The following is an 18,512-nucleotide window of genomic DNA, read 5'->3' as shown; positions in this document are numbered from 1 at the left end:
ATGTTACATGTCGTCAAAGCTTTACCACTAGATGTTATATGCAAAGGTTAAGGCTTCAGTACCATATATTACATACTAAAGCTTCCTCTTCCTACTAATTTTTTTTATATATATAATTGGGGGAGGGTGAATTCAAACTCCGCTCTTTAGGTAGGGAGATAATGCACCAACTAATGAGCCAAATGCTCGAATACCTCTTCTTATTGATGTTATATACCAAGACATAAATCACTTTGTTACACACTAAGATATGTTTTACCAAATTTGAATCACTGAAAAAACTTAATATTTAAAAACCCATTATTACTCACCATGTTATGCTTTTTGATATAGATTGATGATGAGATGGCGAGAAATAGACAAAGTGAGAGTTTTATGAATGTAAATCAATAAACCCAAAAATATATTATTACCTTTCATATCGTACTTTTTGATATATAAATTGATGACTAGATGACTAGAGATAAATAAAAAAATAATGGTAGTGGTAAAATTAAAAAAAGTTAGATGAGAAGAAAGAAAAATGGATAGCACAGTAAAATGGGAAGTAAAGGAGATGAATGGCGAGAGAGAAAAGTTAAAAGTATTTAATTTGTTTAAAATGATTTTAAAGGTATTTTTATCATTTTATGATTAAAATTAGTTAAAATTAATTAACTTTATATTAAAAATTATTTCTGAAATGGACAATATAGTTATTTCTTACAATTTCCTCTAACAGTAATTTTCTTAGTATCCCTCAAATGGACAATGAAATTATTTTTGACAATTTTCTCAATAAAAGTTTTTTTAGTATTCCTATTAACGTAAATAAAAAAAGAGTTCACCTTTTTCCAAAAAAGTGTACAGAAGTTGGGCTACAAGTAAATTCACCTCCCGGGCTTAACAGGATATACATTCAGGATAACTGGCGGCTGATGGAATAATAAAAGCCAGCCAGGTTTACCATTTTCACTCGTCGAAGCCGAAAATCGAAGACAAAGAAATCCATACCCATCAAACTCATCAACTAGGAACCTTCCTCTACCATTCTCTTTCCTTCTTCTCTCGCTTCTCGCCCATAAATCCCCTGCCGACCAGTCTCTCTTTCTCCTTTCTCCCATACCCTTCCTTAGTTTCTTTCTCTATCTTTCATGGATGACTACACAGACTTACCTAGGAAACACATTAATTATGCTCTTAATGGCAAAGTAATGCTCTGCACAGGTATCGTTCTCTTCGTAGCATTACTTATCATACTCTGCTTCCACAACTACACTCGTATCTTCTTCCGCAACCGCCGTCTCCGTTACATCCGCCGTCGTGCTCAGCACTTGTTCCCCATTTCCACTGCTACTTCGACCACGGTTGCATCCAAAGGTTTGGATCCTTCTGTCATTAAAACGATCCCTACTTTTATTTACTCCGCAAAAGCCAATCATTTCCCTCCACTTGAATGCGCCGTTTGCTTGGCCGAGTTCGAGAACGACGAGGAAGCCCGCGTTTTGCCTAAGTGTAATCACACCTTCCACGTTGATTGCATCGACATGTGGTTTTATAGTCACTCTAACTGTCCACTCTGCAGAGCTCCGGTCCAAGCTGATATTCTGGTCAATCCACCTAAAACATTAGACCAGACGGTTTTTCCAGTGGCTGCAGCTGGTTCAGAGCCTCCAAGAGAAGATATTGAAATGAATAGCTCTTCCGCCGCTACTTCGTCGTCTTCATCTTCGCCGTTGTCATTCAAGCCGGAGAGTTGCCCCATGAAAACATCGGACCTAGGGGGGCTGGGAATTCTTGTAGAGGTCACCACTGGAGAAGACAGATTAACGGGTGTTGCGGATGTGGGTTCGGGCTCGGTTACGGGTAATCGGATTCTGAGTCTGAAGAGGATTTGGGTAGGACAGGAGTAGTATAATCTAAAAAAAATTGTCCTCAACAATGGCATATTCCGGTGTCTCTTGCAAGAGAGGAAAGAAACAAGACTCGCCGTCAGAAAAGACGCAGTTCTTGAAGACACCTGGCGTTTTGCTTTTGTAAACGTGGCAATTATTGCACGGTTTGAGTAGCTCTAGCTGTAAATCTGTACACTTTTGTTCGATGTGCCTCCGCAGTTCAATCTGGGCTGAAAATGAAGGGACTGCTTTGACTGAAAAGTAACAAATCTAAAGAGTGATTTTTCAGATGTAACGCTAACTAGTTCCAGTAATTTCGAAATATAATTAAAAAGTAAAACATAAAGTTTAAAGATTAAAGTTTTATTTAAAGCTAATTATAACAAAATGTAAGATTTTGACTTATAACAACATTTTTATTTGTTGTACGAAACTTTAGACGAATTAAGATGCTAACTAGTTCCAATTGTCAACCCAAGTTTCACTATGAGATGCGCAACGAAACACCTTTTAGTAGCAAAGTGACCGATTATTGATTAGTCATAAAGGAATACTATACATGCTTGCTTAATTTCTCTCCTTATTGGGTATATTAATTTTTTATATAAGATCCATTTATTATTATTATTAATAGATTAGTACTTTTGAAAAGTCAACTCACAAGAAAATTTAGGCCCATCTTAAATCCTAGAGTAACCTTTTTATTTTTGTGGATAGATTTAGCCATTTAGGTTCACTTTTCTAGATATTTTATACTCCCATATTATTACATGTGCAAACGAGTCAGAGGTGAGTTGTTACAGATTCAAGTTTAAGTTCGTCCCTATCAATAAATTCGAGATTGAATTTTATTTTATTTTTATTAGAGTTCAATTCGAAAAATAATCTGAGTTGTTCGAGTTTAACTTGATCTAGGTTAATCATTATTAATTTATATAGTAAATTTTGGAACTCAATTCAAATTCAAGTTTGAAATAAAAATTTAAAATAGATAAAACAAATATTATATTTTACTTAAATATGTATATCTATATTATTAAAATTTTAAAAAATTTATGAATCACTCGAAATTGAATATTACAAAATTGAACTCGACTGAGCTTTTATCAAACGAAAGCATTGACTTTGACTATTGATTAGAGAAGATTGAGTAACTCGTGAACAATAACTTTGAGCCGTGCACACTCACATATTGAAATATTTTTTTATGTATTTATTATATAATAAAGAGAACTGAGAAATTATTAAAAAGGCTTTTCTATAACTAGCAAGTGGGCATAGACACCCCTATTTTTTCAAAGTTTACTTTGCAGACACGCACATCAAAAATTGAAAGATAAAACATAAATATTTGAGAGAGAGAAATGTGAAAGAGGCAAACTTTTGTGTTGAAGTCGTACTAGGATTAAGGTGGTTTTGACATTTAAATCTTTTTAGACTAATAGTATTACTTTGACATGTATTGTTATGACTTTTGCGTGAAGGCCAGAAAGGTAAGTTCAATATCTGAGATGAAGAAGTAAGAAGACATTAATTATATAGGGATAGACATTAAAATCCTTTGTTCATTAATTTTTTTATTGATTTTTATTGGTGTCATTTGACTTTTGACACTAAACTTGACATTTAATTTTTAAATATTAATATAAATATCAATTATTATGAAAACAACAAACTAAAAGTGATCACAAGTCATTAAAAGAAATTATAATTTATATTTATAGAAAAAGAAATCAAGTTATACTAGTATAATTTACACATTTCGTATCTTTTTACCCTTTTTTACGACTTATATATCTTGTTATTAGTTATGACCCTAAGTCACCCAGACTCCATTATCCAAAGAAATTCCTCTGTTTCATTAGTTAAGTTACATGCTGATTTTATAATATTATTTTAAAAAAAGATTAAAGATTTATTAAAAGAAGATGTGTAATTGAAGGGTAAATTTTAAATGTTCTCTTTAATCACTCTAAAAAGACACTTTAATAATTTATTTTGAAGTAATATTTTTAATCATTTGACTATTAACATTGTTAATCAATACTTTAAAAAAATTGAACTCAATATCACATAAATGTTTAAAGGCACAAATAGCTTTTATATACATTTTTTTCAATTTAAGCATATTATTTTTGAAAAAAAAAATCTACTCATCCTCTTCCAAAAATCTTGATAAGAAAAAAATCTGATGATCTTAGTGTAGGTTTTTTTTTGTGTGCAGGATTCAATTCTTGTAATTTTTAAAATCTGATGAAATTTTTTATGTTGGTGTAAAGAGGCCTTGTTGATATTACAGAAAATTTAAAAGTCTATGTAATAGGTGATCTTATTAATTAGTGGTATTGTATATGCTGTTATTATGTTTAAGTTTGACAATCATTTAATTGTGATGGTGTTGGTATTTTGTATTGACACCAATAGTAAGGGGGGTTGCATGTTGTGCAAAACTTGTAACGACACTTTGTAACTTCGTCCCATAAGAATACAATAATTAAAAAAAAATTAAAGTTGTGAGAAAAAGAAAAAGAAAAAAATAACAAAATGCAAAGAGAGAAGAGAAAATTCTTCAATTACATGAAGAAAAAAGGAATTCAAAAATAGGTATTGATTATTACAAAATTTTTTAGGTGGATCGAAATAAAAAAGATGAAAATTTGAAGAAAGCATATCAAATTTTTTTATTTTTTTTATGAAGGTTTTTGAAAGAGAAACGAGATAATATGTTTTTTTATAAAAGAAAGTATTTGTGTTTAAAATATTTATGTAGTATTAGATTGATTTTTTAACAGTTGATTAAGAATATTAACAGTGGATAAAAATTTATTTTAAAATAAAAAAATCAAAATATTCTTTTAAAATAATTGGAAGGGGGTTTTTGAATTTTACCTTATAATTGAAATCGTAAAAGCTATTTGCCTATAGACGGAGTTTTTTCTTTTCTGGATGGGGTGGGCCGGTATGGAGTTGGGTTGGTTTTATGGCATTGAAATGCTGGCCTAGAGTTTAGCCTAACAGCACGCGAGGAAAGCCCAATATGTGTGGGCTATCGTAACTGTTTTAACAAAGTTTTTTTTTCCTTTTTCTTAATATATAGTTGTTTGCCATTTTCTTTGAGAGAGTAAGATTAGGCATGCATATACATACAAGGCATCAATTAATAATAGGGATATACAGAGAATTGTGGAGGTAAGGAAAACATAATACTCTGTAAACTGACTACCTGCTTCACTATGATTTCTTACAAGGATATGCCTCAACAACAATATCAACGAGGGCAATCAGCATTTTGACAACAGCTCCAACTAGGACAGTATATAAATAAAAGGAGCAATTCTTTGCTAACATGCCCCGGGCCGAAAACACATCCAAGTGGTTCAAACGATCATAGGATGAAGGCCCTTCTAGTTGAGAATTCTTTCTCACATTTCTGTGCCTGTTGATGCTATCTTCTTGTTTCGCTGGATGCTCTGTATAAGCAATCTGATGCAGATGCAGCATTGCTACCATGCTAACAGTGAATAAAGCTGTATCGCTTAGTATCCCACCCATATGGTCAAATTTTAGGCATTGCTTAGCAAAGTTGAAACTAGAAACAACAACTTTGGTTAGCATATTAGAGCGCTTCCCTCCGTGTGACACAAGATTCTCCCCAGGCCAGATGGACTAACTGGTGTACTGTAAAGGTTTTCAGGTGAAACAAAACGGCTAACATCATGTGCATCTCGCACAAAAGCTAGAGCTTCATCAATTACTTTTTACTTCTTACGATGGTGCTCAGCCAATCTCAATGCAAGAATTTTCCGGCTTTGTTCTAATCCTGCAATGGCAGCATCTCTCTCAGCCCGATGCTGTGTGTGTACTGTCTGGAAAATTTCGAGCTGGTCTTCGAGATTCTCGAAAGCGGTTCTGATAGTATTGAGACTGTTGGCCTCTTGAATGGCGGAGTCACCATCGTCGATTCGAAAGTCCTTCACCAACACGAACCCGTTCCGGTTACCGTCGCCGACGACGTCGTTGTTGTTTGATTTTCCGAGGGCTTTCATGGAGTTAAGGAAGTGAGCTCGAGAAATCGAGTGAATGGCGTCGCTGAGCTTGTTGCGTAAGTCTCAGCTTTTCTCCTGAACTGCCTCGATTTCCTCGGTCACCATATCCCATTTCATTTCTATAGTAGTATGCCATTTTAGCAACAGATTTAGACAAGATTTCGAGCTTTTCAAGCATCACTGGGTCAATCCATCCAAAAAAGCGTAGCACTGCTGACGCTTTAAGGCAATGAGGCAATCCCCTAAGTTACTAGTCTAAATCGATTTTCGGTTTTGTGTAGAAAATAGCGACTGGGTTGTAGTGCGATAAGTCTTATTTGACTCCTTGTCCTTTTTGTTTTGAATGGGAGTCTTTGCATTGTTATAGGAAGTTGATCCCATTAGCAACCTGGGATAAATTGCTCGTGTTTCTTTTTCCTTTCACAGGTAACAGTTTTGATAGGGGTTTCTTGTCCCCTGGTATGAGTTACTTGCTCACTACCCCAGGGCTGGTAGACTTTGTAAAGGAATTTACAGTAATGAAATCTTATTCTTCCCTTTCCAAAAAAAAAAAGAAAAAATCATGTCTAAAATAGGGCATATAAAACCAGTATTTTCAATTTGTTAAACCTTCATGGATGTGAAGCCAGTGAACTTAGCGTGTTGTACGCGTTTATTCAACCTCAGAAACAACTTCATTTACGAGTGGCTAAGCGCATCTGTCTTGGGTTAGCGGTCGTATGCTCTTTCCTGAATCTGTTTAACATCCCACCATTTTTAGACAGAGTGTTGTACGAAGGTAGGTACTAAACATTGTTTTGAATAACAAGTTTCCATCCCACATTTTTTTCATTCATCGTTTAAAGCGCCATCTAAGATCACGATTCCTTCCAAAAATTCCAAAGTCCGGAGCAGAAAGCCAGAAACTAGAGGAGAAAACTATGAAGCCCATCACCAATAGTGTTGCCTTGCTTTTTTCTTTCTCCCTTTGCCTCTCCTTCTTGCCCTTACTAAATGCTGCTGATCAAAACAATTTAATTGCTGAAGCCTGTCAAAAGGCGAGATACAAGGATCTCTGTATCTCAAGCCTTGAGGCTGAACATGCCAGCCAAGACGCTGACCTAGCTGCCCTTGCCTTGATAGCAGTCAAGGTCGCTTCCAACAATGGCTCAGACACATCCGTCTACATCAAGAAGATACTCGATGGCTCAAATTTGGAACCTACCGTCGAGCAGAACTTCCAGGATTGCTCGGAAAATTACTTATCCACGACGCAGCAGCTTGATGACTCCCTGGCAGCCCTGGTATCAAAGGATTACAAAGATGCGCAAGTCTGGTTGGAAGCTGCCATTACCGATGCAACCACTTGTGAGTCTGGGCTCAAGCAAAGCCCCGGTAACGAATTGGAGCTGTTTAGTAGGAACAACATTTTTCTCAAACTTTGTAGCAATGCCTTGGACATCGTCAATCTTTTGGCTACAAAGTGATGTAACCCCAAGCTTCATTTGCTGCTATCAAGTTTGTACTACTTTTATTAGCTCATAATAATTTCTGTAATCAAATTAACGGTGCTAAAAGTCTGGTGCATCAATTAAGGTGTTGCCTTGCTAGCAAGTTTCATGTAATTGTGGAAATGAGAGGTCAATGCTATTGCAAGGATATAATTAAGCGATCAAAATACCGGTTCTTGGAGCTGAAGACGATTGGATATCGTTGCTTGCTCTTGGACCCTGTACCAATATTATTGTAATTATTTAGGTGAAAACTACTAACGGTAAGTTTTGCTGTGTATTTAAACATTCTGTGGCATATATTGGCATCATCCAAGAACAGAACAAAATAGTTAATGTATAATTGCGTTAAGTTTTCTAATTAATTTGATCTTAAATTTATATCTCTTCTTCAGAGGCATGGTAGAATGGACAAAAAAAAAAAGGAAAATTGGAAAATATATATTTTTTTCTTATCATTGGAATGCTTGGTAGGAAAGATGGAAGATCATGGGATGAAAAAGTAATTCTGTCCATTGCTTGGTCTAATTGAAAAAAGAAGGGAAAAAAATGAAAATCATTTTTTTTTGTAAGTTAAGGTTAAAAGAAACAATTTAAAAAATTATCGACAATCTTGTTAATATGTTACACTTGACTCAGTGCAGTTCTCTTTCAATTCTTTAATATTTTCAATTTGAAATAATTTGGTTTTATGAATAAGGATGAAAAATGATAAGCTCTCTTAACTTGTTTCCTCTTACTTTTCTCTATAACCAAACACTAATAAAAATAATTTTCTTTCAAATTTTCCCCCATCCCCTTCCATCCTCCCATCTTAATCAGAGGCAAATTAAGATGATAAGAATCTTTACTAAGAACGGAGAGAAACCACTGCCTGCAGGAGGCTAGCTTGCTATTGGCCAAGACAGATCCAAAACAATTTTCTTGATAATAATAAATATTAGGTTACAGAGTACTTTTCTAACATTTGGTTAGCCATTTGGTGGCGAACCTATATATATCGAACATGGAATAGTCCTATAAAGCTTATCGACCAATATGGGGATCGAAAATTTATTTTTAATTCCTAAAGAAAGATGGGGAACAAACACGTTGTCGCGTCCATTTAAAATGAAATTTCTTCTTTTGTCAGTGACCTTAAAATGCATATTACGTTTTCTAATAAATCCTTGAACTTGTTCCTTCCAAAGTAAGTTGTAATACCAATTATTTGTTCAAAAACGAACAAAAGAAAAAAAAAAAAGAACCAATTATAGATGATTGGAATGGATAACTAACACAGGTCTGCAGGGGAAACTCTATCTAATGACCTGGACAATTTTAATGTTGGTTGGAGTTCCTCCAAGGAACTTCCTTTTTGGTGCCTGGTGGATTTATCTAGGAAACTTGTCATTTTCCAATTTGAAGATATTTGGGTAGTCGCTTATTTTATTTTTTTGAAAATTTTTGTTTTAGTCATTCAATTTTAAAAAAATCATGTTTTGATCACTAATATTTATAAAAATTAATATTTTAATCATTTAATTGTTAAGAACTATTGATTATCCAATGTGACTTTTCAAGTTAGTCAACCTTAATTATGATAGGTCCATGCTATCTCATTTGTCATGTTACGATACATCTTGCACGTGGCATGTCCACATCAGGTGATCAAAATTAACTGTTTTTAAAAATTCATGTCAAATATCGATTAAATTTTAGTGATTGAGTGATCAAAATATTAATTTTTATAAATGTTGATGATCTTATCGTAATTTTTTAAAGCCAAATAATCAAAATAAAAACTCTCAAAAAAACTAAAGAAATTAATAATTGATCAAAATATTAATGTTTTAGTATGTAATCCACACTCCTCTTCATTGCATGTCGAGGAGCCCATTTTTTAACAACTTTTTCTAAAGGAAGCGACAATTACACGCTCTTTGATTATTAATTAAGAGTTGGACACGACAACAGGGTCCTTTCAATTAATTAATCCGGTTATTCACCAACAAACTTCAATATATAATCATAGAGTCTTAAAATTTCACAAATAGTTAGGTTTATGTTATGCTTCCAATTAGCCTTAAGTACAGAAATTGCCATCAATTGGCATATTCGATGAAATTATAAACATATATGTGAGAAAAAAATACTTCTCATATGGAGTTTTTGTCTTTTAAATATTAGTAATTTCCCCCAGTCAGTTATAGGCAACCATCCAACTAGCTCGCAGTTTAGTGGCCAGCACAAACATTTCAGTGTTCTTGTCCTGTTCAATCAACGTGGGAAGACGTTAGATATAGCATGAATGAGTAGGTGAATAGCCTTATTGCTTTTTTCAATTAAGAATTCGAAGTATAAATATCAATTAACATTCAATATCGACAAATACCGAGCTGTAAACTTGAATAGGTCAGGTATTTTCGCGCTTATTACATCAGAAAAACAATGACCCAACAAAAAAAATGAAAGAACGTAACTTCATCTGTTGATTAGTTGCTCATAATAAGCTTGCAGTGTAAGGTACTCCCGAATTTGGTAACCAGTCGTCTCCCAACAAGAAGCCAGACACGGTAAAATTAGCAGCATCGGTAGAATTAATCACACGGTAACCAGACCACGTGACCCTACTGGAAGTGTTTGATCCAGGTCCTCTGTTGTCATACTCGGCATAGTATAATGTACTCAGGGCAAAAGTTCCATTCCATTCCTTCCAACCAGCAGGATGTATCAAACTTCCCATGTAATTCTGCATGTATACAGTCCTCGAATACTCTTTCCAAGGTCTCCCTAGATACGTTTGAAAGGTGGTATTGCTCGAGGCCAGATCATCAGCAGCCACGATATTGCAGTCATGAATCGATGTGCCTGTGTTCTGGTTAGGATCGGTTCGGCCCTGTGCAGTGATGGCATTAAATTGTCCACTCATTGGGAGTCGAGGATATATGTTGCAGTTCTGGAAAACAACGGCTGCGTTTCCAAATATAAAATCAACAGTGCCGTAGATGTCACATTCTCTATAAAACTGCCTTAGGGAATGAGTATACAAAGTATCCTGGAATCCTTCGAAACTGCAGCTATAGAATGCGGACAAATCAGCCCCATTTCGAACTGCTACGGCCTGATGCTTGATTGCTCCGGCTGTGTTCTGAAAAGTTATGTTTACCGCAACAAAATTTGGAGCCACAACGGCTGTAATATTAAACAAATTTTGTCAGATTAATTAGGCTCATATTTGTCAGACAGGAAGATGTGAAAATTTGTGCAGTTCACTTGTAGTTATTTAAATGGTTCTTGAATTAAAACTTACCAAAAGTTGCGGAGTTAAATGTTGTCCATCCATCAACAACGCTACGGTTTCCGGTGATAATTGTCTGATTGATACCATCCCCGACCATCATCAAGTATTTTTTGTTCTTAGCGATGGAAATGTACTCTTGGTAAACACCGGCAGTGATGTAAATCAAGAAGTAACCATTTATACCATTGGTGTTGTTTGGAGCTGCAGATATAGCATCGTTAATGCTAGTGAAATTTCCGCTTCCGTCCTGACTCACCGTCACAATGTTACTCACCAAGACCTCATCAGCATCAGTCGTCTGAAGAAGCTTTCTTCTGCTTACGGTCTCATAAATTGATCGTGCACGGCTCGACATTTTCAGAAGCAAACGCCCATGTTTGAATGCTAGCTGCTTGCTACTAGGCTGCCATGCGGCCTTTCTCTTCCTCTTAGGAACCCATCCCTTTGTAAAAAGAGCCAGAGACACACTGTAGAGTTTTGTGTCATTTGTCATAGGAACCGCGAGGCCGTTCCTTATGCTCCAAGCTGAAGCAGTAGATTGTATACCGTCCAAACAGGTCTGCTGGTTAGTTAAAATAGCACTAAGCAAGGTTTGTATGTCCTCAGCTTCCACGGGGGACAGAATTTTACTAGTGGCACTGACAGTTTTGAAGGAGCTCAACAGAAAATCAATGTTCAGGCCAGCTAGAAAGCGGCAATCCTCTAAAGCACGAATTGCAGATGTTGATAACGAGGATTGGTATTTTGTTAGATAATTATCAACAAGTTTGAGGAATTTTTGAGACTGTGACAGAGATTTGCGAACAGAGAAGCGACCATAGTTGTAGACATTGGTGGTTTGATTAGGGAGGACAGATCTGCAATAGGAAGGGTCTGGGGTGGACTTGCAAATGGTTCCTGGTGAGACAGGATCAGATGGGGGAGCATCTGCAAGAGAAGGAGAGATGAATAAAGGGAGAAGAATGAAGAGAGATATTGTAAGAAGAGAGCAGAGCATGGAAGCCATAGCTTTTTCTTTAACAAAGGAGAGCTGATCAGCTGATTTGGGAGGATTTGTGTTAGTGGATTGGGTTTATATAATGGGGAGAAAGTAGGTAGATTCTACCTCAAGCATGGTATATAGTAAAACACTGTCTCTTTTGTATGGGAATTTTAGAGGGTAAACCATTAATTCATTTACAAATTGAAGTCAACTGCTAAGACTTTATTAAAAACGCGTCGTCCTCCTCGAGCATGATGTCCTCAATTCTAATCCACCATCGGGGAAGCCAAGCTAGCTGTTACGCGAGTTTTCAATATACCTACTACCAAAACATCTAATTTTATTCTTGGTGCGGGAATTGTCCTACTTTGCCTAATTCCATTGGAATTTTCCATCGGTGCCTGCTTGGTCGTGCAAAATGTTTATGAGCTTTAGCCTAATCTTTCACCACTAACCCTATGTGTTGATGAAAACCAAATATAACAAAGTTAAAACTAATTGAAGATGGATATTATATCACCAAAATTGGGTAGGTAGCTAGTGATGTTGAGGAGTTTGTTTTATTGTATTAAGCATCCAACTTAATAGATAGAAAGATTCAACTTAAATATAAAATCATTAAAAATATAATTAATATAGTATATATATATAACATCACTCGATATCTCTTCTCACGTGTAGAGTAAGTAATAATAATCTAAATAAATAAGTCTATAAATTCTTTTTCACATAAAAAGTCGAAATGAATGAATCTACAAATTATGATAATCATTCAGTTTAAATTAATTAACAAATGAAGAAATCCAACTTGAAATAAAATCATTAAAATTCCAAAAACTTTAAGTGATGTAACATAAGATCATTCATCACGGTGAACCATAAAACAAGCGCCCGGCCACCTTGGCCACGTTTCATCATTTAATGACTCTAATTCCCAATGGTCTTAAAGCTAAAATGCTTTCAATTTTAGGTGATTTGGTGATCTCAATTCTCATTCGCGACTGATGCATGCAAAGTCTCAAAAGTACGTCAACCTTAGCCCAAACATTTTGTCGAGATGTCCTAAAGTTCTCACCCTTTTTGCCCAAGAATTGGGTTAGGTAATTGACGGTGGATTTGGGATTGGATTTGCCAGCCATGACAGTTTGGTTTCTTGTAAAATAACAAGCTAGAACACCCTAGTCAACACGCTCAAAAAGACGGTAGTCTTACATATGTTTTGGATTTAACCATCAAAGTCATGAAAACTAATGTGTGCTGAAGTGCTCATTGGTTGATGGCCAGAAAAAGCAAAAACTAAAAAGAAATCCAATTCGTATATATCATCAGCCAAGTCAAACAAGTAAAAACGTAACATCCATTGACTTATGATCTCACTTTCTTTAAACGTAAATTAAGTAATGTATTTGCAATATCATGAGCCGCCACTAGGTTATCACGTACCTATTGTTATCCTGGGAGCTAGAATTGATAATTAACCCAGCCTCAACACCCAGCTTTCCATAAAAGGTAGATTTATAGTGTATGTTACAGATGTCAGTGGCGTTTGCTATGTTAGTAGTTAATTACTTAGTAGAGATAAAATACTGCAAGTATCCTCTAGATTTGACTAGAATACGCGTTGCAGACTGCAGAATAAAGTGTTGCCCATTTAAAAAATGAAGCTGTAATGAGAAAGTCAACGCCAAGTTGCCAAACCCTTCCATAGACCTTAACCAAGCAGGCCTTCCAATGCGTTTAAATTTTAAGACTATTACAAGTGGGTTTTGCATAAATGAAAAAACAGATCGGAACTCGCATGCCTAATACTCGTTGAAACACGTTGGAGTTCTGTGCGGAAACATGGGCTGCAGAATTAATGAAGCTTCCGCAACCTACATTTAGATATTTATCAATGCTTCAACTTGTTTCCAAATAAAGTGATCCCAATTAGTAATAATTAAGGAAGCACATTTTCCATATAAGACAAGAAGAAAGCTTAAGTATGGAAAGATTAATGAGAAATTTAATATATGACAGTGTTAAAGGAATTTGGATCAGCATTAAAACGTCAAGATCTTAAATTATACTTACTTTTTTTCCGGAGGGAGAAAGTTTGAATTCAAACTTGTGTGACTTAAAGGCATTAACTCATTATTTTTATTTTGAGGAATACTATTAATCCATTATTTAAATTATAAGAAAAGTTGGTGCATTTGGGAGTTTTAAATTTTGGAACACCCAAACAGGCTGGCGGTGCTTTAGTTTCAAGGTTAGAGGATTTCGAGTGTCGCTGCCATTGGCAGAGTCGGCGCTTGGGTAAAGCCGCTTAAATAACTGCTCTAGATCTCACATTTAGAGAGATATGATATTTTTATATTAACAATATAATTAATTATATTTAAAATATATAATAATTAAAATAATTAATAAAATATTTAAATATTCTCTCATATCTAATAAATATTTATTTTCTTTCACTTTCACATCCTTATTAATTATGAATTAATTATTTCATTTTTTTTCAAAAATATGTAAGAAATCTGTTATACTATTATCTTTATAAAGTTGTAAACCTCATTTATGATTTGCTATAAGTATTCAATAATTAAGCATTATTGTTCTAATTTTTATAGACTTTTTTACATTAATTTAGAATTTATTTTATTTTGTTATTTTTTTATTTTATGTGATAATTAATTTATTTAAATTAAAAATTTTAATTGTTAATTTTATGCTAAATACCTAAATAAACCCCTGCACTATGTCAAAAAAATTAATTCAGCCCCTATCCTTTATTATGTTTAAATAACCCACTAATTTTTATTTCGAGTCAAATAAGCCATTGAATTTTTATTTCAGATCAAATAAGCCACTCTCTCTAACCATTGACTGACTTCTATTAATCAATGATATATGTGATACTTTTATATCATTTTTTAAATTCTAATCCATAATATTTAATGTCATATCATCTACCACGTAATAGATCACATAATATAAAAGTGTCACATGTATCGTTGATTCTATTAATCAACGGTTGATAAAGAGGCTTATCTAATTTACAATAAAAATTCAAGAATTTATTTGAACGTAATAAAAATATAAGAGCCGAATTGATTTTTTTATATAGTTCAAGAATTTATTTAGATATTTAACTTTAATTTTATATCAATTATTTAAAAATATAAAATAATTATAATAATTAAATATTTTTGGTACTTTATAATAAATATTTAAATATATCAAATTAAAAATATAAATTTAATTATTCAAAATTTTTAATTTTAATAAAAAAGATATCATTATAATATTTTACTTTTAAGTTTTTTAAATTATTAAACGGTCGTAGTCGGTCGTGGCGGTTGATCTCCAGTTCTGTATCCAATCACACCGACTTACTGTACAGTTACAATTCTTTACTTGTTTATGCGTTTCAAGTAAAGTATTTTTCCCTTTTGTCCGCACGTAGAATATCACAGCTGGAAAATGACGCACAAAAAAATGATAAATGGAAAATGTCACTTTCTTGAAGTCGTATGGTCCATTTAATCTACTGCTTCAATTCTAGGTTTTGACCTTTGGGTAATAACGAAAAAAAATTACTGTACTTCTAATCATGAGGATGAGAAAGATAATTAGTCAATCGTACAAAACTTAGTTTGGAACTCCACCAGTTGGGTTATTATACTCATCTTTGACTGGATTACGGTGGGGGCATGATGGGGCCCTCGCCCCCATTAGCTATTGTAAATCCCATAATTTACCGTGTTTTTTCACTCACAATGAAAAGTAAAGTTCTATTTTCGTTCCTCCAGAATTTGGGCCCCTACATTGATATATTTCTTTGTCAATTTTTTACTATTATTTATCTCTTTAATTTTTTATCTAGATTATAAGCATTATTATCTTTTATTTTTTAAAATAAAAAATTGACCTTTTTCTGTCAATGTGATTTTTATATTGATATTTATTATTTTTAACTAGTTTTAGTTTTATTTTATTATATATATATTTATATATATATATATATTATATCTTTCGGTCCCACAATAAAAAAATTTCTAGCTTCATCTTGTCAACCTAACATGATATAAAGAAGCTCTAAGATACCTTGCAAGAGTGAGTAGTGAAATTGTTGAGATTTTAATGGTGTGCACCAGTTGGGTTATCCATTTAAATTTGTGAATTCAGCTTGTTATTTTTATTATATATGTATATATATATATATATATCAAAATTAGAATCCAACAAAAATCTAAAATTGACAATAAGATAATATGTTTCAAAAATATTCGACTGCAGTCGTACTTATAAGATAACGCACAGCTCTTACTTACCCAAAAAATATTGCACCTTAACCCTCTTGGTTCCAGACATTAATTAATAATTAAAGGACCGGATACTACCTACCCTAGATGTGTGCATGAGGCTTAATGTTATAATTAACAATGAATGAAATTATGAAAGGAAATACAATTCTTTTATTTAAAAAAATTTGCCAAAAATATTTTGATGATTAGAAATTGGAATTTCTGCTTTGACAATTGCAAGTTCAAATAAGGATCTAAAGGATTATACTCGCACAAATGAGATCCTAGCTAATTCTTGTTTGGTAATTCTAGTACTAATTATTTGAGTCAAACTTTGAAGAAAATCAATTTATACATTAATTGCTGGATATTTTAAATTTTATAAGCATGTCTACAAAGTTATCACATATCGATTAAATTATAATTAAAATAATTATTAATTATATAAATTAAAAATCTTGCCGAGCCGTATGAAAAACAATCCAAAGGCCATCATCGGCAATCTTCACCCATTAAAATTGAAAGTATTTATTTATGGGTTGGGCCAGGCTTCTAGCTTATAAGTTTGCCATTAGCTTACTGAATCCAAGCCAGGTCCAACCAAAGAAATGTTAGAAACGTAGCCGTGTTGGAATACGTAGAACCATAAAATGCCAAGTCCAGCCCAACCCAATTTGAAAAGTCCACAAACACTTAAAAAGACTCTTGGCTCAGTTGGCTGGCCGCCCAGCCAGTGAACATATGCGTCTTATCTGCGAACACATTTTGGTAATAGGGATGAGAAGCACTGTTCTAGAAATAGTTACTGTCTGAATAGGTGGTTAAAAAATGAAAAGAATCTTTTGCTAGCGAAGGGGAACTTGAGAATGGCATGGGCATGTGATGGCCAATTACTATTTTTGCCGCTCTATTATTGCCTGAGAACCAACGTGCACATAAATGCATGTTTAATGAAATCTGCATAATAGCACAATAGAGTAATGTAATTTCAATTTCTTAATGTTTTTCAGGACATTTTATTTTGCTCATAGTTTTTCCTTTACGTCCTAGAACAGTAAAAACCCCGCCCGCCAAGTCTATTTTGTTCTTTGATCAAGGAAATTAATGTGACTGCTCGTCTGCAAGAAATCAATATAAATGACCAACCGTAACCTCGGGAATTTCCAGTGCTGTCATCTGTCAATGCCAAGCCACTGCCATAGAACTAAACTGCTTAACTATTGAATGACTTCATTCCCACGTGAAACATTGTAATTAGAAAACAGAAATAACCATCTCCATTTACCAAACTATAAATTAAAAATGAAGGATCCTTAATTTGATGATGATAGACTTTTATTCAATTAACAAAGAAAGTTCAAAGAGTCCTCTAATTACATAGTCACAAAAGGAAAAAAAAAACACAGATTTTCGGTGCCTAATTTCATGTTTATGATCTGATTTAATTTTTGAAATGTACAATCAATCATATATATATATATATATATATATATATAAAAGCAGTGATGACTGTTCCCTTATCGGAACTTGAAGTCACATGTGTGAATCAAACGTTTTTTACATAGAAGTGTCGCCTATTTTCTGTCAAAGCATGGCTTTTGGCATACGTACCAACTCCCTTTTGTCATGTGCATTGTTGCAAATTTCGACTTTTCTGGCAACATTTCAATCTCGTGCCTCGTTTATTTCGGAGTTATTTGTCTCTCATGCTTTGTTTCTTTATAATTTGAAAGATTTGACCCCTGATGTACGTTGATGTAGCGGTAACGTTAAAGGGTCTGGATATACCGACAGGAATTGTGTCGTGGTGAATATGCTAGTTAGGGTGCTGAGAATTACTTTGCATTTAAATTACACAGAGAGCTTCTATAAATTGATTCTTTGTATCAATTCGACAAATGTAAAACGTATCAAACTCCCTTTTTTTATTGAAGAAGCTTCCTCTAATTTCTCAAGTTATTAAAACCTATTCATTATTATAGAAAAGGTAATAATGCGACAGATTTAACCGTCACATAAGATTTTAATTCGTAATTTACTCATGATGTTGTTAGAGAAAAGATTTTATGAAACCATTTACTGAACCAAACTCCTTTTTCATCGTCAAATTGATTATATTCTGATATTGTGTAAGATTAACTTCCTTGAAATGGTCTGCTTCCACTATTCTGCTAGGGGAATGTTTTGAATAATTTAATTATAAGGGAAACTGTGTCCTAATTATAGATTGCACTCGTGATATGTCCAGCTCAGCCTTCTCATTCTATTAGGTAAGGTACAAGTAACAACCATTGAACTTTAAGCGTTTTGTGCTCCTTCTTTCACAACATGTTCATCGAATTTCATCATTGCGAATTGTGACACGGGTACAGTGTATATTTCATAGAAGAAAGTAATTGTAGGCCACAAGTTTGCCATGAACATTGTGCTCCTGCTTGACTTTCATGATTATGGTTCACATTCTGCATATTCAAGACAAAGATTCACCGCAAGCTATCTGTCCTTAAAAAGTTCTACTCTACAGGTTTTAATTTCTAAACAACAT

At 33.8% G+C, this 18,512-nt stretch overlaps 3 protein-coding genes and 1 pseudogene across 3 annotated transcripts; 2 read left to right on the top strand and 2 right to left on the bottom strand.

Moving 5' to 3' along the window:
* Positions 1 to 766: 766 nt before the first annotated feature.
* LOC110414048 (RING-H2 finger protein ATL5-like) lies at positions 767 to 2,197 on the top strand. Its single transcript, XM_021425108.2, has one exon. The coding sequence runs from the start codon at positions 1,134 to 1,136 to the stop codon at positions 1,890 to 1,892; it is 759 nt and encodes a 252-aa protein (XP_021280783.1). The 5' UTR covers positions 767 to 1,133; the 3' UTR covers positions 1,893 to 2,197.
* A 2,908-nt stretch (positions 2,198 to 5,105) lies between these two features.
* On the bottom strand, positions 5,106 to 6,037 carry LOC110413329 (plastid division protein PDV1 pseudogene; annotated as a pseudogene).
* Positions 6,038 to 6,719: 682 nt separating this feature from the next.
* Positions 6,720 to 7,722, top strand: LOC110414182 (Plant invertase/pectin methylesterase inhibitor superfamily protein). The gene has a single exon (XM_021425258.1). It carries the CDS (start codon positions 6,841 to 6,843, stop codon positions 7,384 to 7,386), a length of 546 nt encoding a protein of 181 aa, XP_021280933.1. The 5' UTR covers positions 6,720 to 6,840; the 3' UTR covers positions 7,387 to 7,722.
* Positions 7,723 to 9,748: 2,026 nt separating this feature from the next.
* Positions 9,749 to 11,748, bottom strand: ATPMEPCRB (Plant invertase/pectin methylesterase inhibitor superfamily). The gene is made up of 2 exons (XM_021425444.2): positions 10,703 to 11,748; positions 9,749 to 10,584 (listed from the first exon to the last, which is right to left on the bottom strand). The coding sequence occupies exons 1-2, from the start codon at positions 11,697 to 11,699 to the stop codon at positions 9,893 to 9,895; spliced, it is 1,689 nt and encodes a 562-aa protein (XP_021281119.1). The 5' UTR covers positions 11,700 to 11,748; the 3' UTR covers positions 9,749 to 9,892.
* Between the last annotated feature and the right edge of the window lie 6,764 nt (positions 11,749 to 18,512).

Source organism: Theobroma umbraticum, unplaced genomic scaffold (genome assembly GCF_002168275.2).
Source record: "Theobroma umbraticum cultivar Fairchild unplaced genomic scaffold, ASM216827v3 scaffold_4.1, whole genome shotgun sequence".
Classification (NCBI taxonomy): Eukaryota; Viridiplantae; Streptophyta; class Magnoliopsida; order Malvales; family Malvaceae; genus Theobroma; species Theobroma umbraticum.
This window is presented reverse-complemented; position numbering and strand designations above follow the sequence as displayed.